The 23,211-nt window shown below is 53.6% G+C and overlaps 1 protein-coding gene and 1 non-coding gene across 2 annotated transcripts; one reads left to right on the top strand and one right to left on the bottom strand.

Annotated features, from left to right (window-relative positions):
• Positions 1–6,242: 6,242 nt before the first annotated feature.
• Slc4a1 (solute carrier family 4 member 1 (Diego blood group)) lies at positions 6,243–23,155 on the bottom strand. The gene is given in 23 exon segments (XM_037200908.1): positions 6,243–7,846; positions 8,707–8,880; positions 8,962–9,086; positions 9,089–9,130; positions 10,119–10,233; positions 10,235–10,373; positions 10,809–10,975; positions 11,666–11,755; positions 12,145–12,315; positions 13,587–13,781; positions 13,889–13,935; positions 13,938–14,036; positions 14,197–14,409; positions 14,583–14,793; positions 15,446–15,627; positions 15,739–15,814; positions 15,934–16,057; positions 16,504–16,639; positions 16,737–16,917; positions 17,682–17,755; positions 18,675–18,795; positions 18,913–18,995; positions 22,994–23,155. Coding segments are annotated over 22 exon segments (2,778 nt in total). The 5' UTR covers positions 18,928–18,995; positions 22,994–23,155; the 3' UTR covers positions 6,243–7,765.
• Trnaa-agc lies at positions 12,727–12,799 on the top strand. The gene has a single exon. It is a non-coding gene; the product is annotated as a tRNA-Ala (tRNA).
• Positions 23,156–23,211: the final 56 nt, after the last annotated feature.

Genomic DNA, 23,211 nt, shown 5'->3' with positions numbered 1-23,211 from the left:
CTTGAGTGGTGGTCGTTCTTTCTCGCTGGCCGAGGAGATCGCCGCAATAAAAAGTCACGAGAACTCTGTAGTCAACAAGATTTATCATGTCTCATCCAGTCTCAAGCGGTAGAGGGATCAGCATATACATCACCTGTCTTGTAGTCTTTCTTGGCTTTTTCTCTCATGTCTGCAGCCAAGATCCTCAGGAGGTCTCCCCCAATCAAATCTGATCTTATTTAATTTTGAAGAGAACCATAACTTTTTGTTTCCTATGGAAACAAAGGCATAACCTTTCCCCCAACACAGCGTATTTTCTGACTTCCATTTTGAAGCTAAGACACTCTTAAACTATGTAGGTTAATTCATCAATCCCTTTCATAATCCAGTGTCGCTCAGCAGCTGCCATTTGCTCATCAGCATGCAAGAAATTCATTCAACAAAGCACCATACAGGATCCAGATGCCCTGTGTATTTTCCATGGCTTTTTTTCTTTTATATTACCTAATCTCTCTTTAAAAACTTTACTTTAAGCCAGGTGGTAGTGCACACCTTTAGTCCCAGCACTTGGGAGGCAGAGGCAGACGGATCTCTGTGAGTTCAAGGCCAGCCTGGGCTACCGAGTGAGTTCCAGACCAAACTCCAAAGCTACATGGAGAAACTCTGTCTTGGAAAACTAAAACCAAAACCCAAAACACTTTGCTTTATTATTTTTAAGCTATTTTTTCTTTGACTATTTATACCCATTTTTAATTATTTATTTATTTAGTTTTTTAAAACAAATTTTCTTTGTTTAGTCCTTGCTGTCCAGGAACTCACTTTGTAGACTAGGCTGGCCTTGAACTCAGAGATCTCCTACCTCTGCCTCCCAGCACTGGGATTAAAGGTGTGAGCCACCACTGCCTGGCCTTATACCCAATTTTACTGTATCAGTTTAAAGGTTTTCTCAGTCTGAACCATTTTATTGCACGTCTGCAGCCTTTTCTGACTGCGTGAGCCAAGCCTCAAACCTGCCACGTGGCTCTGGCACATGGCGCTGGCTGCCTCCCTCGCACCCATATAAAAAGCTGGGTATGGTGGCACAGGGCGCATGCTTGTAATCCCAGCATGCACAGGGCAGGGGGAGGCAGGGGCAGGTGGGTAGATCCCTGGAGCTCACTGGCTAATCAGCATTGCAGAATTGGTGAGCTCTGGGTCCTAATGAGAGACCCTGACTCAAAAACCAAGGTGGGGCTGGGCAGCAGTGGTGCACGCCTTTAATCCCAGCACTCAGGAGGCAGAGCCAGGCGGATCTCTGTGAGTTCGAGACCAGGCTGGCCTCGAACTCACAGCATGGTCTACAGAGCGAGATCCAGGACAGGCACCAAAAACCACACAGAGAAACCTGTTATTGATGTAACTAACCGTCTTATTAAATAAGAAACACAGAAACAATGTAAAGGAGAAAGCCAAGAGGTCAGAGCTCAGAGCTAAAATCTCACCCTTCCGCCTGCGGTGTCCCAGCTTCCCGAAAGAGACCTACTTCCTGTCTGTTCGTTTTTTTTTTATAGTATGTTGTTCTGCCTTCTCATTGGTTGTAAACCCAAACACATGACTGCCTCGTCACTGTCTGAATGTACAGCCCCCTAGGTCTTAAAGGCATATGTCTCCAATGCTGGCGATATCCCTGAACACACAGAGATCTATGGGATTAAAGGCGTGTGCCACCACCGCCACACTCTTGCTATGGCTCTAATAGCTCTGACCCCCGGACAACTTTATTTATTAACATACAATCAAAATAATATTTCAGTACAATTAGATTACCACCACACCCTGTCTCGAACAAAACAAAAACCAAGGCGGGAGCTTCGGAGATGGCTCATGGGTAAAAGCACTCGCCCTGCAAGCCTGGGGAACTTGTGTTCAAATGTGCACCACACAACATATTAAAAGCCAGGCATGGCCTGTAAACCCCGGTTGGGGGACACAAACAGGAGGACCCCAGGGACTGCTGGCCAGCCAGCCTAGTCAAAATGGTGAACTTGAGGTTCAGGGAGAGACCCAGTCTCAAAGGAGTATGGCGAAAAGAGATAGAGGAAGCTGGGCGTTGGTGGCGCACACCTTTAATCCCAGCACTCGGGAGGTAGAGCCAGGCGGATCTTTGTGAGTTCGAGGCCAGCCTGGTCTACAGAGTGAGATCCAGGAAAGGCGCAAAGCTACACAGAGAAACCCTGTCTCGAAAACAAACAAACAAACAAACAAAAAAAAAAAAAAAAAAAAAAAGAGAGATGAGAGAGAGAGAGAGGAAGACTTTCAACATTTTCCTTTGTGTGTGTACCTGCACAGAGGTGCACAGACACACAGACTGTATACTCCCACCCTAGATACATCAAAAAAAAAAAAAAAAAAAAAAAAAAAAAGAAAAAAAAAAGTGAGGGACCAGTTCTTGAGGAATAGCACGTATTGCCTTCACCTTTGCATACAAGCACTCACCCACGCCAACACACACTAAAGTAAAAAAAAATAAAAAACTAAGATAAAAAAATGGCAGTGATTTCTTTGAAGAAGGAAAGGGGTGGGGAGGGCAGGGCAGGGAGGGCAGGGTACATGGGAGAGGCAGGAAATGAGAGTCCACAGGGCTGAAAGCAACCTGGACATCAATCTCAGAGGGTTCTAGTGGCCTTCAAGATTTCCTTGGGCTGGCAAGATAGCTCAGGGGGTAAAGGTGCTTGCCACCAAGTCTGAGGATCCGAGTTCAAGCCCAGGGCCACATGTGAAAGGAAAGAACTCAGAGCTCACTCCTGTCTGTTGCTCACTGAACTGCACCTGTTCTCCAGCTCTTGGACCCGGGCGTCTGCAAGCGACGACCCCACCCTCAGCTCCGGCCCAAACAAACAAACAAACAAACAAATATGATGCTATTTTTGTGACTGGGTCTCACTGTGTAGACCAGTCCGAGTTCTGATTGCCTCTGCCTTCTGAGTGAAGAAATGTAATTGAAAAAAAAAAAGCACTCTGTGAGTTCGAGGCCAGCCTGATCTACAAAGCGAGTTCCAGGACAGCTAGAGCTGTTACACAGAGAAGCCCTGTGTCGGAAAATCGCCAAATAAATAAATGAATGAATGAATGAATGAATGAATAAACAAATGAACGAATGAATGAATAAACAAACAAACAAATAAATAAAATAAAAGAAGGAGGTTTTCTTTCTTTTTTAAAAAAATAATTTATGTATCTTTATTTTATGTGCATTGGTGTTTTACCTACATGTATGTCTGTGTAAGGGTGTCAGATCTTAGAGTTACAGTTATTAGCTGCCATGTGGGTGCTGGGAATTGAACCTGGGTCCTATGGTAGCACAGGTGGTGCTCTTAACCACTGAGCCATCATTCCAGCCCCAGAAGGAGGTTTTCTAGTACCAGATTGTGTTTGAGGTTCAAGGTAGAAGAGGGACTAGGCTGGCTGTGACCCAGCGTCTTCCAGTTTGACGACACACCCCATTACAAGCACCCCATCTGCTTTCAGGAAAGGTTGGTAAAAAGTATAACGCCTCAGAATGTCTGCTAGGTGAGGTGGGTAGGGGATGGGCTGAGACCCCATGCTTCCGTCCTCCTGGAGTTCTCCCTTTTTTTACGGCTAAATGTCTCCTCTGTGGCATTTAGTGTGTTGGTCAAACCCACAAACAGCCTGGGATCTGGCTGAAAAGCAGGGACTGCCTTGTCAGCGTGGGGCTGAGTCCCATCCCGTGAGCAGTGGTACTCTAAGTCACTGTCCTAGCCTCACACCCCCAGGACTGGTTTCACAAGATTAAAAACTGGAGAGGGTAGCAGGAAAGGGTGGCACATGCCTTTAATCCCAGCACTCAGGAGGCAGATGCTAATCTCAAAGACGGGAAGAGAAAGACCAGGGACCCAAATTATCCTGGCCAAATTAATTAAAGCAAGCTTTTTTATTCATGTACATAGGCTACCTCCCCCTAAGGTGGGCTTCCAGAGGTCAGCACTGGATGTGAGGAAAACAAAGCCCCTCTGAGGTAGGGGCTTTCCAAATGGGGGATTTGGCAGACAAAAGAGGTGGGGTACAGGAGCAGAATATAAGCATAAGAAGTTAGTCACAATGACCCGAAACAAAGACGTGATTGCAAGGTGGCCATAACAACCCTTTTGAACAAAGGTAGGGTTGCAAAATGGTTAGTAACTTTTTGAAACAAAGACTTGACTGCCAGGGGCTGGGGATTTAGCTCGGTGGTAGAGTGCTTGCCTAGCAAGCACAGGGCCTTGGGTTCGAGCCTCAGCTGGGGGGGTGGGGGTGGGGAGACATGACTGCCATCCCTGGAACAGGCGAAGTTAGGTTACAGGTGGGCCATAGCCCAGTCCTTGAGAAACAGAGTTTAATCACAAACAGGAATGAACCTAGTTTGTCTTTACTATGAGATGGTTTTCAAGCCCAAGACGGAGGCTGGCTGGTTCATCACGGAGGCAGGTGAATCTCTGAGTTCAAGGCCAGCCTAGCTACACAGAGAAACCCTGTCTTGAAAAACCAAAAACAAACAAACATTAGAGAGGGTGGACCAGGACAGTAACTCAATGGAACTGGACTTGCCTGACATACACCAGGTTGTGGGGACTGTCCCCAGCAATAAGACAAAAAAATGATTTGAAAGCCAATGGGTTTTTTGTTTGTTTGTTTGTTTTCTGAGACAGGGTTTCTCTGTGAAACAGTCCTGGCTGTCCTGGAACTCACTCTGTAGAGCAGGCTGGCCTCAAATTCACAAGTGCTAGAATTAAAGATACGGACCACCCCCACCCAGCTGAAAGCCAGTTTTTTTTTGTTGCTGTTGTTGTTGTTGTTTTGTTTTTTGAGACAGGCATACATTTGTATTTTGTTTCTCTGTGTAGTTTTGGTGCCTGGCCTGGATCTCACTCTGTAGACCAGGCTGGCCTTGAACTCAGATCTGCCTGCCTCTGCCTCTCGAGTGCTGCTGGGGTTAAAGGTGTGCACCACCACTGCTGGGCCTAAAAGCCAGTTTTGATGGGACTCATCCATCTGTAACCCCAGTGCTCAGAGGCAGGGGGTTCAGGAGTTCGAGATTGTCCCGAGCTAGACACTAAGTTTGAGGCCAGCTTGGGGCTACAAGAAACCCAGTCTCAAAAGTGAAAATTAAAAAAAAAAAAAAAAAAAAGGAGAGGGATGTAAGCTTTGAAGGGCAGGAACTTCTCCAAGTCAAGGTGGCTTTCCTTTGCTAAATCTGGTTGGTTCCTCCCTCAGGAGAGTGGAAGGATGTGAAAGAATAGCCCTGCAGGAAATCCAAGCCCCGATTGCTGCTGGGTGGCCCAAGGCGGCACAGTTTGCAAATGGGAGGGGCTGGGAACATGCCGGCTTCAGCCCTCCACGGCTGTCTCAATCTCAGACTGGAAGGTGGGGGGTGGGTTGGGGTGAGGAAAATACAAGCCCCGGGACAGGCCTAACCCTGTGGGGGATGTGCAGCTGGTGTGAATCGGAAGCAGGCCTTGGGATGGCTCTCCTTGGATCCCAGTTAGCACCCAGGCCTTTTGCCCCAGCCAGCCTGGGAGGGGTCAGCTGGGGGCAGTCAGCTGGTAAACACAGACCCAGGGAAGGAAGCTGGGAGGCTCTGCCCAACATTGACCTCCTCCTGAAGTCTGAGGAGGGTGGGGAGGTCTTGTAGGCTTGCATCCTCCTTTCCAGGATGGGGGACACTCAGGCCTAGGAGCACCCTAGAACTGCAGGAAGCAGGGGGAGAGACTTTAAAGGGGGATCCGAGTGAAGGCTAATGGCAAGTTGGTCAAGAGATGTTGTTCTGGATGAGAAGATGAGGAGAAGGAGAGAGGCCGCTCTCATGGCAGCGTCAGGAAGGCTAACTTCCTCTCCGGTCCTTGGAGTCCTTCGGTGATTGCTCTCAAAGGCTCCATCCAGCTTTCGGATCTAGGATACGGAGCTGACAGATTTAAAGAGACTGGGGGGGGGGGCGGCTATGAGTGCAAAGGGCAAGGCCCTCCGACAGCCCCTCCCCCGCCTTACCAGTCAGGTCTTGCTTACTCAGAAGATGAAGGTTGTACAAGAGAGCAAATTCATCTCCGAAGTCAGCACCCATCCCAGAGGAACTGCCCCTCCCCATGCCTAGGGCCACGCCTAGCATGACTCGAGTGGTCCCGAATGGTTGAAGCCCCACACGGGTTCCACCTAATGCCGTCATCCACTGGGTCCAGTCAAGACCCCCGGGGCACCCCGACTCTGAGACAGGACTTCAAGCGAGGCACCCCTTTAACACAGACATATTATTGGCAAAACCTATTCCCAAGCAGGCGGGGAAGGGCGCCGGCAGAGTGGGTGGTGGTGCGATCCCCACTCTCTTTGGCAAAGTTCGGGAGCAAAGCGAGGCAGGCGGGGACAGGGGTGTGACGTCAGAGCAGTCGCACCAGCAGCCCCCCCTCCCCCAAGGCGGGCTCTGCGCTCAGCAAGCGCTTTCCTTACACTGTGTCAGTCAGTCCGTCCTCCCAGCTCCCCTACAAGGTAGGTACCATTCTTATGCGCATTCACTGCCGAGGACTCAAATGTGGTGATGTGCTGGGGGCGGCTGTGTGCGTTCAGAGACCCCTGAGAATCTTCCGTGGGGGCCTCCTGCCACCTGTTCACTCAGATTTCCTGTTTCACTTCTCACAACTTCTGGTTCTTTCAACTCTTTTTTTTTTTTTTCAAATATTTTTGTTTTGTAAAAAAAATAAATTGTTATCCATGTCCTGAGCAAGCTACCATCTCCTACTCCAACAGGTCAAACCTTGGGTTTCCCTGAGATTCAGTTTAGTTGGGGCTGGACACGGCAGGTCTCTCACGGTGGCTGGGTGCATAGACAAAGCCGAGGCGCAGAGGAAGCACTTAGAAAATACGGTTAATAAATTACAATCCTCCCATCTTCCCTCCCTCCCCATCCAAGTCCAGGGCAGACTTGTGTGTTGGGCCCCACTCCGAGGCAGGGGCTTAACCCAGTCCCCTCTGTGTCCACTAGGTTCAGAGCTTTGTAGGTGGCTATGGAGTGAATGAATGAATGATGAATGAGTGAATGAATGAGTGTCTGGTGGGAGAGAGCAAGCACTTATGAGTCTGAGACCCAGTCCCTCACCCGGACCTTATTCTCACCAGGATACCTCTCTGGGTGTAGAGAAGAGGGTCTGGGGTGGGGCTGGGACAGAGAAGGGAAGGGAGGAAGTCATCAGGGGTATTTTTGAGCAGGGAAAGAGGATTTGTGGAAGATGGAGGACAGAGCTACGCCCTCTGGGTCAGGAGGCATGGTTCAAGTCCCACTGTACAGCCCAGGAGCTGTGTGACCTCTGGCAGGCTCAGAAAATGATGACTGCCCTTGACTGGCCTTTCACATTTACCATTGGTTCTCAGAGACATGTGGTCTATTGACAGAACCATGGGTATTATTATCAATGCCTCTGTTTTACAGAGTAGGAAGCAGAGGCCAGAGAGGTCAAGGGACTTACATGAGGCCACACAGCCAGCAGGAACTTGAAAACTGTCCTCCATCTCTCCCCTTTGCTATTTATAACTGTGCCATGGAGGGAGGAGACTCAGACCTAACTTTTCCAGCATGGTCTCAAGAGACTGTGACCTCGGTTCCCTGATATGGCTTCTGGTCATCTTCAGCCAGAAAATGCATTGTACCTTAGGCAGAGTGTTTCCTAGACAACCCTGCCTTCCCCACCCACAGCCGTGAGATGCCCGTGAATGCTCTTCCTGGGAAGGTGGGGAAGTGGGATGGTTGGGGGCCCAGGCCTGCCCCTCACACAGGCATGGGCACTTCGTCATATTCGTCCAGACCTTCCTCCTCGTCAAAGCTCACTTTGGCGTCATCACCATCCAGCTAGAGGGGTGGGAGGGAGAGAAGGTGAGAGACCTTTCTGGGGCCTGAGAGGCACATCTGGAGTTAGGAACCAGCCTGGGCAAGCCTTGTGCTATCCCTCCAGCAGAGGATTGGACTAGATGAGTGGTTTACAGAGGGCAAGTGGCCTCTGGGGGTCTGGTGAGGAGGAGCTGTAAGAGGTGGGCAAGGGATCCCCTCACCATGGCAGCCCCAGCCCCACACTAAATGTCCCCAATAACTTCGGCGGGATGTTATAATAATAAGATGGCGGGGCTGTCTGCTCACCAGCTCGTGCGGAACACACCCTGTGCACGCACCTCATAACGCTTCTCACCCTGTCATTATTCCTCCCTGCACTATGGTGAGGCACAGAGAAATGAGGTCACTTGCTCCAGATCATATGCTAAGACACAGCAGACCAAGACTGAGACAAAAGCTCTGGACACAGACTTCTTTTCCTTTCTTTCTTTTCCTTCCTTCCTTCCTTCCTTCCTTCCTTCCTTCCTTCCTTCCTTCCTCTCTTTCTCTCTTTCTTTCTTCCTTTCTTTCTTTCTTTCTTTCTTTCTTTCTTTCTTTCTTTCTTTCTTTCTTTCTTTCTTTCGATGCTGTCTTATGTAACTCAGGCTGGCTTTGAACTGTGTGGCCAAGGATGAACTAGAATTTCTGATTCCCTCGCCACTACCTCCCTAGTGCTGGGATTATAGGCACGTGCCTCCACGTACAGTTTATGGGGTGCTGGGAATTGAACCCAGAATTCCGTGCCCGGGAGGTACATCTCTATCCCTAACCCCACTGCTATCTCCTCCACCCTGTGGTCCCTCTTCCTTCCCTGCCTCCCACCCGGGGTCCCCACTACTCACACACTGGAGTTCCAGCCTGCTGAAGATGAATGGCAGCAGGAAGCGACGCAGAGGCACAGTGAGGATGAGGACAAAGGGTAGGGCCAGTGAGGCAGGGGTGGACTTCACCACCCACAGCGCTGCCAGGCAGATGATCTGGATGCCCGTGAACAGGTGCATGCGCCAGGTCCTCACCTGCAGGGGAGCTGAGGTCAGTGTCTGCCCTGTTCTGACACCCCTGCCCCACCCTGGCCGGACAGCTTCAAAGTCACATACCCTCTTGACAAAGGGCACGTCGGGGTGGTACTTGGGTGGCTTGAACAACAGCAAGATGCGATCAAAGAGCTGGATGCCACTGAGGGATGTGACTCCCATGTACAGGAAGATGCCGAACAGCACGACAGAGGGATGCGGGACAAGATAGGCTCCATGAGGATGGACAGTCCTGGGTGGAGGGGACACACTTAGTTCAGGTCACTCAAGGACCAGCACCCACAGGACTTAGGTCATATTTGGGACTGACCATGAACCACAGGTGCCAAGTGACCCTTTTCTGCAATAGCTGTTTATAGGCTCGGAGGTGAACAACTTCTAAGGCTTTATAGGCTCAAGGGTGAACAGTTTCCAAGGAGTCAAACTCCTGCCTGCCTGCCTGCCACCCACTCCCTGAGCCTAATGGGGACAGTCGCAGCGGTCAGAGGGACCTGCCTTTCTCCTCACCCCAGAAAGCCTCCATCATCCTCTACAGATGGAAAGAAAAGGGGAGGGAAGGAAAGGGGAACTTTGATCGCTCCATCCATGACTATCCCGCGGCTCATCCTGCTGGGTTCAGCTTCTCTAGAAACCCTATGGAGCCCAGACACTCTGCCTTTCCTTAGACTGAGCTGTGCGTGGGGTCAGCCCTAGAGCAACTGATCTGGAGAAGAATTTCAGGGATTTAGTAAATCCTCTAACTGTGCAGATAGGGAAACTGAGGCCCAGAGGCCATGGAAATTACCCAGCCAGCAGCAGGGAAGGAAGAGCAAAACCCCACAGTCTATTACAGCTTTGTTGGCTGCTCTTGTGGAGGCAGAGGTGGAGGCGGGGTGGAGGCAGAGTCTGATCTGGAAAAGCTCAGCAGTTCAGTTCTCCTGCTCTGCACAAATGCCCATCACAGTGTCCCAGGGCCCTGTGCTTCCTCGACTTACTAGATCCCCTCCAGTGAGTTAACTAGTGCTGGGAGGTGGGGTGGGTGGGAAACGGTGGGTAGGGACCTGGATACAGAGTAGACTGGATGGGAGCTTTGTCCTTAATCCCAAGAGAAGGAGTCAGGATTGGGCAGGGCAGGATGGTGGAGGTGGGGTTCCCTAAGTGGGAAGAGCCCCCCCAGTCCTAAGAAGAAGGACTCGGAGGGAGTGGAGCAGGGTGGCAGGGCCATGGCCGGCCTCACTTACCCACAAGCACAGAGACCAGGAGCCCACTGATCCGCTGCTCCTTGACCTCTTGGACCTGAGTTGCAGCCCCGGGACCGCTGGCCTTGCCCATGACTGTGAGGGCATTAGCGTGGGTGAACAGAACGCACAGTGGTGGCACTAAGCCAAGGCATCCCAAAAATGGCGGCCACCCCACCCATGCCAACGACTAGCAGGAGGTCCAGATGGAAGCCGGAGCCCTTGATCATCTTGCGCTCTGGTTTGCTGACGATCAGCCTGGGGGCGGAAGGAGGTCTGGTGAGCTGGGCCCTCCTTAGGCCCCTCTTTTCTTCCCCACACCAGTGTCCCTCTGAGCCTTTTTGGTTTCTGTTCCATTCCCCTTTGAGTCCCTGGCTCCCTCCCTCTGGCTGTTTGAGAATCCAGACTCCTGAGGTCTAGAAGTCTTCAGAACACCCTTAGGCATTCTTGCCCAAGTCGGGAACCTTGCCTGTGCAGGCCCCTCCCACCTTCCAGCAGTTCATCTCATAGCTCCCTGTTTACATGGTCTTCAAAGGATGCCACCCCAGAGGCCACAAAACTCAGACTTGCCTCTGCTTTTCCGACACTCCCATCAGCTAGCAGAGGGCCCCTGGCCAGCCTCCTGTGGGCCCAGAGCCTGCTCCCCTCCCAGCCTCCAGCCCTCCCCGGCCAAGCCTCTGCCCTTGCTCTTACGTGGTGATCTGAGACTCAAGGAATATGAGGATGAAGACCAGCAGAGCGGGCAGGGCAGAAGCAAGCATCATCCAATAGGGAAACTCGCTGTACAGACCCAGAGGGTGGATGACCCAGCCCCGGGCAGTGGAATTGGACACTTTGAGGCCGTCAGGTACCGACAGTTTCTGTGAGGGAGACAGTTGGTGAGAATGGGGGGCCAGGCAGAGAGGGAAAGATGGGGGCTGGGAAAGCAAGGGCCTGGGGCAGGGAGTTGGATCGAAGTGCTCAAGGACTGGCTTGTTGAACATTCACTCTGTTGCTAGCTACTTCTCCAAGCCCTTCATATGTATCTTCTCACTCTCAATGTTACAGACGAGGAAACGGGAGCAGAGAGGTTGCACAGTTAGCCCCAAGCCTCACAGACAGCTGGTGGCTGAGCTGAGGTTTACCCGGGTCTACCTGGCTCAAAGCACACTCTCTGCTACTGCCCTGGGCAAAGGAATAAGAAGTGCAGTGTGGGGGGCTGGAGAGATGGCTCAGAGGTTAAGAGCACTGACTGCTCTTCCCGAGGTCCTGAGTTCAATTCTTAGCAACCACATGGTGGCTCACAACCACCTGTAATGAGATCTGGTGCCCTCTTCTGGCTTGCAGACATACGTGCTATATACATAAAAAATAAATAAATAAATAAATCTTAAAAAAAAAAAAAAAAAAAAAGTGCAGTGTGGTCTGGGCTAGAGAGGTCCTGAGGGAATATTGGAAGAGCAAGGACAGGGGAAAAAGTTCTAGCTGGCTTTGGGTTAGGAAAAGCCATTTTGGCAGGGCATGGGAAGGGAAGGGAATGAAGGGTGGCATGGCAGAGGATGAGGAGTCACCTGGGTGTAGGTGTCCTTGACAAAGGAATCCACCACGACCATTATCAGGATGGAGATGGGGACCCCGAAGTCCCCGATGACTCTCCGCAGCTGTGGGCAGAGGAAGGAACCAGTTGTGTCCGTAGCCTGCCTCCTACCCACTTTCCTTCCCATCCTCCGTTTACCAGGGAGTCAGCTCAACCCGAGGGGTCCCCCAGGAACTGAGGACTGTCTGTACTCCAACCACCCTGTCTTCCTTCTTCCTCTGCTGCTGGCTGTCCTGCCCTCACCCCACCCTTCATCCCCTCTCCCAAGAACTGTCTGCCCCTGGCCCCCTGCTGGGTCTTGGTGCTGAGCAGAGATGGCTTTGGCTGCCACATGAACCCCGGGTCAGAAGAGGGCCGCTGAGCCCTGGTATTGGGAATGGGGAGCTGGGGAAGGAAGGGAAGCCAAGGGTACTGGAGAAGCTCGGGATTGGTGAAGGATAGGGGTGCACTGACCTTGCCAGGGAAGTAGGTACTGTTCTTGAACTTTCGCAGCATCATGGCAAGTAAGAAGGTGCCAGCCATGAGCACCAGGGAGAAGAGGGCTGTGTTAGGCACGGGACCCAGAGGTTTGGGCTTCATCGGAACAGGGGGGTAGTTCTGTTGCAGCGGGTAGTCCTGGAAAATCTATAACAGAAACGCAAAGCATGGGTTCCCTCCCAAGTCTTGGCTTGAACTAGACAGTGTCAGATAAGTTGACTGGGCACTATCATCCATCTGTCTTTCCATCCATCCATCCATCCATCCATCTATACATCCAGACATCCATCTGCCCATCTACTACTGCCCGTACATCCATCACCCACCCACCATCTATCCACCTGCGCATGCATCCATCCATCTGTCCACCTTCTTTCTCATCTGACATATTAACCAGCTTGGTTTTTTATGAATGAAGAACAAGTTAGCTTGTGTGGGAAGGGTCAAAGGAGCAATAAGCATGTATAGGCATATGCGTCCAGGCCTTGTTTGAAATATGAGAAGGCTGGGAGGCAACAGTAAGTAATAAAAAGATTTACAAAAAAGGGCTTACAGGAGTTGGGGATTTAGCTCAGTGGTAGAGCGCTTGCCTAGCAAGCACAAGGCCCTGGGTTCGATCCTCAGCTCCAAAAAACAAAAAACAAACAAACAAAACCAAAAAGGGCTTAAGGAGTTGGTGACAGTGACATCATTTGCCTAGCATGGAGGAGGTTTGATCCCCAGCATGATAAGTAAATAAATAGATCACCTCCCCCCCCCCCCCCCGTTTTTCAAGTCAGGGGTTCTGGCTGTCCTAGAACTCACTCTGTAGACCAGACTGGCCTTGAACTCAGAGATCCTCCTGCCTCTGCCTTTGAGTACTAGGATTAAAGGTGTGTGCCGCTGCTGCCGCTGCCACCACCACCACCACCACCACCACCACCACCACCGGCTGAAATGATCCTTCTTTCGTAGACAGTACAGATGTGGAGGTAGGCAGAGCTTTTGGGGGTGGGGGGGACAAGCTAACGTGGCAGAGGCCCTGTGGGTTATGGAGGTCAAGAGCAGGAGAGGAAAGGTCTAGGGCATCCTAAGCACCCACTGTCTCACTACACATGGTTTCCCAGGCTGCTACACACATACATAGTGGCCACTGTGTCACATGATGTGTGGTCACGGACATGGACAAGTTTACATACGAAAGCCTTCCCTTATACAGTCCCCCTGCCCAGTCGTAGCATGAGCACTGAGTCACCAGCCTTTACAGGGTCCTGAGCAACCCAACTGCAAATCCTAGAACCCAGAAACATGCATGTGTCCATGATCATGGTTGTGCATACGGGTGGAAACATGGCTACAGACATGCTGTACAGGCACATACATGGTAACACCCTCTCACACACGTGCTATGTGTGTGTTCGCGTTCTCCCGGGCCCCACCTTGATCAGCTTGGAGAAAGTCTCGTAGATGAAGATGAGGGAGATGAGGAAGGAGAAGATCTCCTGGGTGTAGCGGGAGATGAATCGGACCAGGAAGCTGCCTTCAAAGGCCACCACCAGCAGCACCAACAGAATGAGCCAGAAACCGATCCACGCGCGGCCCACGATGTACTCCAGGTTATTGCTTTCACAGAACTGCAGGCAGGCAGACAGAGGGTTCTGGTCAGACAAAGGCAGGCTCAGTCACCCTGTGGGCACCAGGCAGGTCAGCTAGGGGCAGAGTGGGGCTGGGACCGGGCTACCGAGAAGAAGGCTTCCTCAAACACCAGCAGGGGTCCCGAGAAGCCAGCACCAGCAGGGGCTGCGCCCCCAGGAGAGCAAAGAGAATGCCTTGTACGGCCGTGGAGATGAGCAGCTCCGACACCCCCATCAGGTTCCCGGTCTTTTCTCCTGTGGGAAAAAGCCACATGAGGGTCAGGATGGCGAGATTATTTCCAAGGACCGTGAGAGTAAGTTGTGGGACAGAGAGAGCATCAGATCAGGTCAGAGGCGAGAAGGCAGAGGTCAGAGGGTCAGGGTGAGTTTTACGGGGACCATCACTGTCACTGACCCAGGAGGCCGCCAAAGGTGACAGCAGGCGACAGGGCAGCAAAGTAGATGAAGATGACGGCAGCCAGGACCTGGGGGCTGAGCGCATCTGTGATGTCACTCAGATAGTATGGATAACGGCGCCGGATGTCACGGATCAGGCCTCCAAAGATCCGGCCTGTGCGCTGTAGAGGGTCATCTGCGCCACCGGGGCTCCCTGGGTGCCCGTTCAAGTCTGTTGCAGAAGACAGGGACATGGTCAGAGGGGCTAACAGGGATGGCCGGGGTGACAGGGAAGCCTGACCACAGGAACAGATGCTAGGGGGTGTTTGGTAGGACAGGGGCACTGTGCCAGGGGCCAGGGGTCTATGGGGAATCAGGAAGCCCTGTCGAGGGCAGAACAGGTACCTAGGGTCTTGTACAAGGCAGGGTCCGGCTTAGGGAGCCCGGGCAGGTAACGCCTTCTAAGCAGCTCCTTCTGCAAGGGCACCAGGTTGAGCAGAGCTTGCTCTGAAGGGGCATCGGTGGGCGGCAGGACCAGGCTACAGTCCAGGAAGTTCTCCAGGGAGCTCAGCAGCTCCCCTCGGCTCTGTGCCAGGTAGGCGGTTGTGCGGAACACCTGTGTGTGTGCGGGAGAGAGCGTCAGGAACAGGACTGTAGACAAGAGACCCCAGGGGAGCAGAGCAACTAAATGATGCCAGCCTGGAGTCTAAACACTCAGGAGGTAGAGATAGGAGGACTGCCTTATGTTTGAGGCCAGCCTGGGCTACATAGTGAGCTCCAGGCCAGTCAGAGCTACATGGTGAGACCTTTGTCTCAAAAACTTGAAGGCTGGACATGTATAGCCAGGGACCAGCCACCAAAACCACGGCTGTCGTTATATAGGGTCTGGTTCACTAAAACCACGGCTGTCATTACAGATAGGGTCTGGTTCTTTCGACTCCCTCTGACCTCTGAGGACCAGCTTTAGGGAGACGGGCACCCTGGGTGGGAAAAGATGAGCTAAAGTATCCCTGGTGGGCTAGGTATACCACACAGCAAGTTGGGCCAGCTAGCACCAGGTCACAGTGGTCCTGACTGGACTAGACTGGACCTGTCCGTCCAATGCAAGCCAGGATAAGACTGGACTAGCCAGGCCAGGAACAGGAGGAATTCAACCAAGTGGATCCAAATAGTGAATATAAAGTCGCCCAGGCTAGTCCATGGGGGAGAACTTGACGTCTTCTGCCCTCCCACTGACTCCCTGCTAACCCCGCCACGCGGCTGCTTACTCTTTCGGTCATGAGTGTAGCCGCTGCTCTGCCCAGCTGGGTGAAGTCAACATGGGGAGCCTCGGGGCCCAGCAGAACTAAAAGGAAGCGCACAGGCTCCGGCCGCTCCAGGTCCTCCAGCCGCACAGCCTCCTTCAGCCTCACGAAGCCCAGCACAGACCTCTCCAGAAAATTAGTGCCGCCTGTGGGAGGCACCAGGAGGTGAAGCCAGACCTCCAGGACTCAGTGTCTGAATCCAAGAGAGGGGCTGCCCAGGGCCTGAAGCAGAGTACGCAGAGGGGAAGAACTCTTACCCACTAGCACCAGTGCGGCTTCTGAATCTGGGGGGATCTTCAGAGTCCCGGAGAGTCCTTCTGGGTCCCCCTCTGCCTGTGGGAAGGAAGATGAAGAAGGCGGTCGTGGGGTCACACTGAGCCTGAGAGACCCGAGCATCTAGCCTTTGCCTCTCCCAGCCCTTCCCACCCCCAACCTCGTCCTAGCCTCCTCACCTGTCCACAGTACAGCGTGGTCTCCAGTGATGGCTGCTGGGCAAGGAGGGGCTCAGAAGGGCCCCCAGAGCGGGTCAGGATGGCGGGCTTCACTCCCTCCAGAGACTTCAGGTCCTCCGCGTGGCTGCAGGAACACATACAGGTGATGTGGGCTGAGGGAGCTATTTGGACTGAATTTTCCGTAAGAGGGAGACCAGTGGTGGGAGGGACAAACATCCGTGGGATTTCCCAGTGACCAAACTAGAGAGACCCTAGAGGAGGAAAATCAGAGTCTCCTCTTCAAGGACAGTGTGGATGAAAGTAGGTGGCCCCTGTCTCGGACGTCTAGGTGGGGGGAGAAAATGGATGGGATGAAGGCTCTCGAGTCCATGCTCCGTGAGTGTGAACTTGAAGTTCTGGTCTGCCTCTGGGGATGTCAGGCAGATGGAGAAACTATGGGGGATGAAGAGCAGTCCCCTAGCCTGCTGGGCTGGGGTCCATTTGGAGCTGAGGGAGGGTAGGGAGACCTTGGGGTCGAGGGCTGGGAGGAGCCCATGGGTTGTGAAGCCCGGGGCCTGACAGGCAGAGCACCTGCGTTTGAGTAGTAGAGCCCGGAGCAGCTCCTCTCGGTCCTGAGGCCGAATCTGGTCCTCGTAGATGAAGCCGTCTAGAAGTTGATTGGCCACCCCAGCCAGGGATGTCTCTGCCAGATCCAGGAGGACGGTGCCTGCAGCAGGCAGTGGAGGGGTGGGGCTGAGTGGCTGCCCAGTGCTGCCCGAGCAAGCCTCCTACGCCGCAGCCACGGAGGGCCCGGCAGGACTTACCTTTTGAAAAGACTTTCTGCAGTTCTAGAAGGCTCCAGAAGGTGAGGTAAGACAGATGTGGACGGCCCCACACCCCATCCTCTCGTAGGTTTTCTTCTAGCCCTACCCAGTGTGCTGCCTCCACCCACTGGAGTTCCTGGTTCCTCTGGTCCATCTTCAGCTCCTGCAGCTCCACATAGACCTGAGGCCCACGGCCCAGGTTAGTCCATGGAGCATGGGCAAGCCCGTGGGGAGACTGGAAGCTTGGGTCCTGAGGGCGCTCAGCTCTAAGCTAGGCTTCCAAAAGGCACTGGGCCCTGGAAGGATCAGGACAGATCTCCTGCTCAGAGCATGGGGAGATGTGCAAGGGTCCTGTGGGTCTGACCCACCCCCTGGCTCCATGTTCTACCCTCCTCAGAAAGCCGTTACCACATTTCAGAAGAGGCATGAACCTCTGGACCAGCCTCTTGGTCAGAAAACTGGGGCCCGGTGACCGAGGCTGAAGGGGCTTGGGAAGCCATTGGGTCAGTCTCCTGTCTCTAAGAGTATTGAGGGACATGACTCATACTGTCCTGGGCCAGGTGGCTACTCTCAGGGTCACAGTTTAGGGACCCAATTTCCTAACCAGCTTGGCAGTCTGGTGCTAAGTGGGGTCTCGGGTGCTGGGGCAGGGGAGAGTATACACTTGATTCTGTATGTCGCCAGTGAGTATCTAACCCAACCGGGCCTGAAAGCCCTGGCTTAGTCCTCAGCAGTAAGAAAACAGTCCGTCCAAGGGATTCAGAAAGAGTCCATTTCTCTGTTGGTGCTCATACTCCTGTCCCTCCACTGGTGTCCTAGGACGACCCCTCCAATCTGCTTGGGGCAGGGGGAGTCTCTGCCACCCCAATTCTCTCTCTGTCCCTCCCTGTGGTACGTAATGAATCTCAAGGCAACTTGAGAAGGGGATGGGGTCTGGGTCCTCACCTGACTGGAGCTCGGGTGCGATGTGGAGGTGCTGGTGGGGATGTAGTCTGTGGCTATCTGCTCTGTGGGAAGAGCTGAAAACCAACCCAGGGCCAGTTAGCATTGTCTGTGACATGACCCCTCACTCAGGCCCTGCTGTACTACCTTCAGGGGACCCCAGGAACCCAGACTGGTCCTGGGCTGGGACCCCTGCCCAACCCCACATCCACTCCTGTTCTGGGCCCAGCTTGGGTCCGACACTCCCCATCTGGACCTTATTGAGGAACCCTGAATTCATTGTGGTGATCTGAGCCCTGAGCCTGACCCTTCCTCAGTAAGGATAGGGGAGAGTCTCAAGTCACAATGTTCAAAACCTTCCCCTCCCTCCCCTGCCCCGTCTGGGACCAGACTTCTTTGCCTCTTCCCACCTGCCTAGCTACCCCGCCAGCTGGCAGCCTCTTACCACACACCACTCAGATCGGGTGGGTGAACCCCTTATATTCCCCTCATTTCCCAAGGGGGGCCTCTTAACTTCAAATCCAATCACTTGTACTTAGCCCTGTTGACAGTAAACAGGTCCCGCCTCAGGCTCCCCACCTAAGACCTTGGGCAAGCCAAGGAAGGTGGTATGGACTCCTGGGGTCTCTGTTCACGGAGTCCCCACAATTGTCTCCCATTTCTCAGAGTCTCCAGCTATCTAGACGCAATAAAGTTCCAGCAACAGGACAGCTGCTTGGCCTCCATGCTGATAGGGGACAGACAGGGCAGCAGTTGGGTTTGTGCCCTTGTCCCAGACATACCTGGCTGCCCTGTCACATGTGGAAGGGGCCCAGCCCCACAATCACCTCCTGTGATCATTTCAAACAAAACATTGTTTATCCTTCAATCAGCCAGGATTGTGGGGAGAACTGGCCCCAGGGCTGGGGCGGTGGAGACAGGAAGGACTGGGTCCCTACTGTCCCTAGGGGGACCCAGCGGCTCCTCTGGTAGCAGAAGGCAAGGGATGGGTCTCACCTTCTGGTTCCTGCATCTGGACCACATGGATGTCTGAGTCTTGATACGCTATCTGTTCTATCTCATGCTCCAGTTCGTCCTCGCTGTCCTGATCTGGGATCGCCAGAACTTCCTCATGGTCCTGTGGGAAGAGGCCATCAAGGCTGGGTTAAGTGGCTCCCCAAGTCCCCCGAGGACCAGCCCAGGTTGGTTTCCAGGGCCCAAGGCAGGAGCCCTGCATGGATCAGGAGACACTTACCTGCATGTCCCCCATGATGCTGTCCTCAGTGTACAGTCGTCCTCGGCTATCTGAGCCCCCAGCATAACCCGCACATCAGGTCCCTGGAAGAGGGGTGCAGGCTAAAAGAGGCATAGTCACGTCACTCACCCTCTATTGGCCTCCTGCTGCTTCTGGGTCCCCCTAAGGGAGCTGACTTTTAGTGCCAGGAGAGCCTGGGGACATGAGATGGATCAGATGGAGGAAGACACTGTGTTTGTAGGTGTGTGGGTACGTGGGCTGAGAGACAGGAGATATCAGTATGGCTGCCTTCTCCTCGGTGTACGTGATCCAAGTGGTCAAGTGGTATGATGTCTATAGCTCCATCCTGCATCCACCAGGCCTTACCTAACTGAGTCCCAAGAACTCAGCTAACTCCCAGGACATAACCTATGCCTTCCTTAGGGGGCTTGGCTCCCCTTAGAGTCTCCATAATAGATTCTCTTTTCCTAGAAATGGCTGCTTCTGCCTGGACAACAGGCCCTGAAGGAAGTGAGCCTGCTTCCTCCTTCCATTTGAACCCTACTCCTCTGGCTTGTTTTATCCCTGATCTATTGGCTTCTTTCCAGTTCCTAGAACTTACCGAGGCCTTGCCTACCCCAGGGCCTTTGCACATGCATTGCTCACCCCTAGACGCTCCTTCTGTCAACAGCCTTTCTCTTATCTCAGTTCCAATATCACCCTTCCACAGGCCCTTAACCACCCTGCCAGGCCCTGACGTAGTTGGGCATGGTTTCTTGATTGATTTGCGTACAATTAATCGTATGACACATCCTTTGGAAAAGAAGACACTTGAATGTAAAGTCTCTGCACATTTCAGTCCTAATGGAGTCCCCACAGAACCTCGGCCTCCATTTTCTCAAGACAAAGGTGGACCCACGCAGAATGTGGGGACGGGTCACCGAATGTGCCAGTCTGGGTGTGGAGGGGCTTTCTTTCTCACCCACTGCCCCCGGAACATTGGGGTGACCAGCGTTTGGGTGGGGTCATCAGATGCAGCCACTTGGCTGAGCACGAGAGGCCTAGCTGAGTGTGCCCTTACTCTCAAGATGACCTAAGTGGTTCCTACATGGATGGAATTTGGTGGCCACTTGTGTTGGATGCTGCGGAGGATGTCACAGGAGGAAGAGTAGGACTCAAGTGCAGGGATCTCAGGAGGGGTCTCAAGAGCTAAGTAAAGAGGCCCAGCCTAGGTGTGAGAACACTGAAGGAATAGGCTGGGACAGAGAGGGGGAGCGGGGAGGACACAGGAGCAGAGTAGAGCGAGTAAGGGGTGAGTGAAAGGCAGGTGAGCAGACGACGGAAGGGCAGAGGATGGAGGGCAGAGGATGGAGGGCAGAGGATGGAGGGCAGAGGATAGAGGGCAGAGGATGGATCAAAGGGTCAGAGGATGGAGGGCAGAGGACAGATCAAAGGGTCAGAGGATGGAGGTCAGAGGATGGAGGGCAGAGGATGGAGGGCAGAGGACGGATCAAAGGGTCAGAAGATGGAGGGCAGAGGATGGATCAAAGGGTCAGAGGATGGAGGGCAGAGGATGGAGGGCAGAGGATGGAGGGCAGAGGATGGAGGGCAGAGGATGGAGGGCAGAGGATGGAGGGCAGAGGATGGAGGGCAGAGGTGGAGGCAGAGGATGGAGGGCAGAGGATGGATCAAAGGGTCAGAGGATGGAGGGCAGAGGACAGATCAAAGGGTCAGAGGATGGAGGTCAGAGGATGGAGGTCAGAGGATGGAGGGCAGAGGACGGATCAAAGGGTCAGAAGATGGAGGGCAGAGGATGGATCAAAGGGTCAGAGGATGGAGGGCAGAGGACAGATCGAGGGCAGAGGATGGAGGGCAGAGGACGGATCAAAGGGTCAGAGGATGGAGGGCAGAGGATGGATCAAAGGGTCAGAGGATGGAGGGCAGAGGATGGATCAAAGGGTCAGAGGATGGAGGGCAGAGGATGGAGGGCAGAGGATGGAGGGCAGAGGATGGAGGGCAGAGGACGGAGGGCAGAGGATGGAGGGCAGAGGATGGAGGGCAGAGGATGGATCAAAGAGTCAGAGGCAGAGGGGTGGAGCAGGGAGGGCAGAGGGGTAGATGGAGAGCCATGCAGTCACGCAAGGGGCCATGCAAGGGTCTAGAGCAGGGCATACGTTTAGAAAGACCCATACAGAGAACTTTCTGGGTCCTGGACAGTCCTGAGGTTCTGAGAGGGAGAGGCATTGTCAAGTCCTCGGAAGTGGCAAGTGACAGTCACGCAGTGTTCTCAAGCCCAAGAACGGACAACTCTCTGCGGGGGTCTTTGCACCTCGGCAGCCCAGCTGGCTATACACCGTTTCCCTGTCTCCTCTCTCCGTCTTTCCCATCTTCCTCTCCCGAAGGCCCCCACCCAGTCCCTCTATTTTATCTTCATTTTTCTCTTTTCCTTCTCTGGACCTGCTTGCAGGATCTGCTTTCTGGCTGGGCCTCAGATCCTGAGGTACCAAAAATCCCGCTGTGGGGCTGGGACTGAGGCCTTGCTTCTCCTGAGGGACAGCATGGCATAGCCAGAGACCCAGAGTTCCAGGCTGCCTCCCTGACCTTGCTGGACCAATGGCCTTGGGCAGCTCTCGGGTGTCTGTGTCACCCATCAGTTAGATGCCAACTTCTGGGAACTCAGAGAGAAGAGAAGGACGAGAAGGGGCCTGGGGTCCAGCTGAGCCTTGAAGGGTGCCCCAAGGCCCAGGTTGTTGCCTGTTGGCCCTGCTCTGTTAGCGCTGCCCCACTCTGTCTGCAGCTGATAAGAGCCTGACCCCTGAGCCCGCAGGGCTCTGGGTTTGGAAGCACCCCAAACACCTGGAAGGCCAGCTGCCAGCCAGGCCAGATAAGGGGAGAGTGGGGACATCTGGAGCCCAGGAGGTAGAGCCCACCAGCTGGGAAGGCACAGGGTGGATGGGGACAGATGACAGAGACAGCTCCCCTGGTGGCACAAGACTACCTTTTCACTGTCAAACCTATACCTCACAAGCAGCTGTGGGCCCCATCTCTCCCAGTCGCCCAGACCACTCTGCTAAGCTGAAGCCAGGAATGTCAATGGCACCTTCTGACAAAGCCAAGGTTCAGAGTTCATCTACTTCGGTGGCAGGGGACATTGGTGTCAGAGGCAGGATTAAACCCTGGCCCGCATCTCCACAAACTTCTCTAACCACTACACTGAGCTGCCTCCCAAAGAAGAAAATAACTCTTAGCTGATTCGGAGCTAGAACTTGAGACGTGGACTCCCCGGTCAGACCGCCCGTGGTTATTCAACCCGGCCCCGCCGCTTACTAACTCTGTGGGCTCAGGGCGGCGACTGAGCCTCAGTTCTGCGTTTTTGTTGTTGTGTGTTTGTTTGCTTGCTCTTTGTTTTTTCATCTGTAAAATGGAGCTGGTGAGAATGATTCCTACCTGACAGGCCCTCCTCTGTGCAGACTAAGTCCATGCCGAGAACACATGGCCTGTGCCTGGTACAGTCTGTCACTCCACCTGCCACGGCCATCCAGGGCAGGCCTGTGATCTTCTCCCTCCCTGATTTGCCCCCAGTTCCCAGAGAATCAGCTTGAGCTAAGAGACTCCCAACCCTCACCAGAGTGGGGCTTCTTCTTTCCCTTCAAATACGCTCTGGGCTGGGGACAGTGCCAAGCCCCCCAGAAGTGTCCCATATGGGAATCAATGTTGGCTGCTATGTGGTCTCCCAGGTGAGAGATGGGGTGGCCTGAGGATGCCCCACATTTGGAGGAAAGAAGGGCCAGGGAGGAAAGAGGCCTGAGTCCGTGGGGCTCATGGGGCTGGTAGATAGAGAGCAGGTAGACATGCTACTATGGTGGAATGCCTCAGCTTTGCTCCCAACATGCACTCCGGCCACACATCCCTCTCTGTATGGAAACTGCCCCTTTGTCCTGTATTGGTTCCCACGCACACAGCCACGTTACCATCCCACCCACCTGCACCCCCTTGGAGGCTAGGATTATACCCCTTGGACACAGATTCAAGCTGACCACCTGCACAAACCCTCAGGACAGATACCAAAGGACCACCCAGTCACTCCCTGCCCTGCTCCCACCTGCTCAGGAGCCTTGGGGGGTCCTTCGTGAAGTCCTGCCGCCACTGGTGCCCTCTGCGACTGGCTGAGCTCCCAACTGCTCTAACTGCACCGGCAGGTGCCCTGGAGGAGGCTCCCAAACCCCTGACTCATGCCCTTGCCTCCTAATCTGCCCGCCCCACAGCCGGGAGCCCCTTCCCACCCCACCCCCTTGCCCTGCTCCAACCGGGTGCCCCATA

Source organism: Peromyscus leucopus, chromosome 8b (genome assembly GCF_004664715.2).
Source record: "Peromyscus leucopus breed LL Stock chromosome 8b, UCI_PerLeu_2.1, whole genome shotgun sequence".
Taxonomy (NCBI): domain Eukaryota; kingdom Metazoa; phylum Chordata; class Mammalia; order Rodentia; family Cricetidae; genus Peromyscus; species Peromyscus leucopus.
Note: the sequence above shows the minus strand (reverse complement) of the source record. Positions and strands in the feature narration are given on the sequence as shown.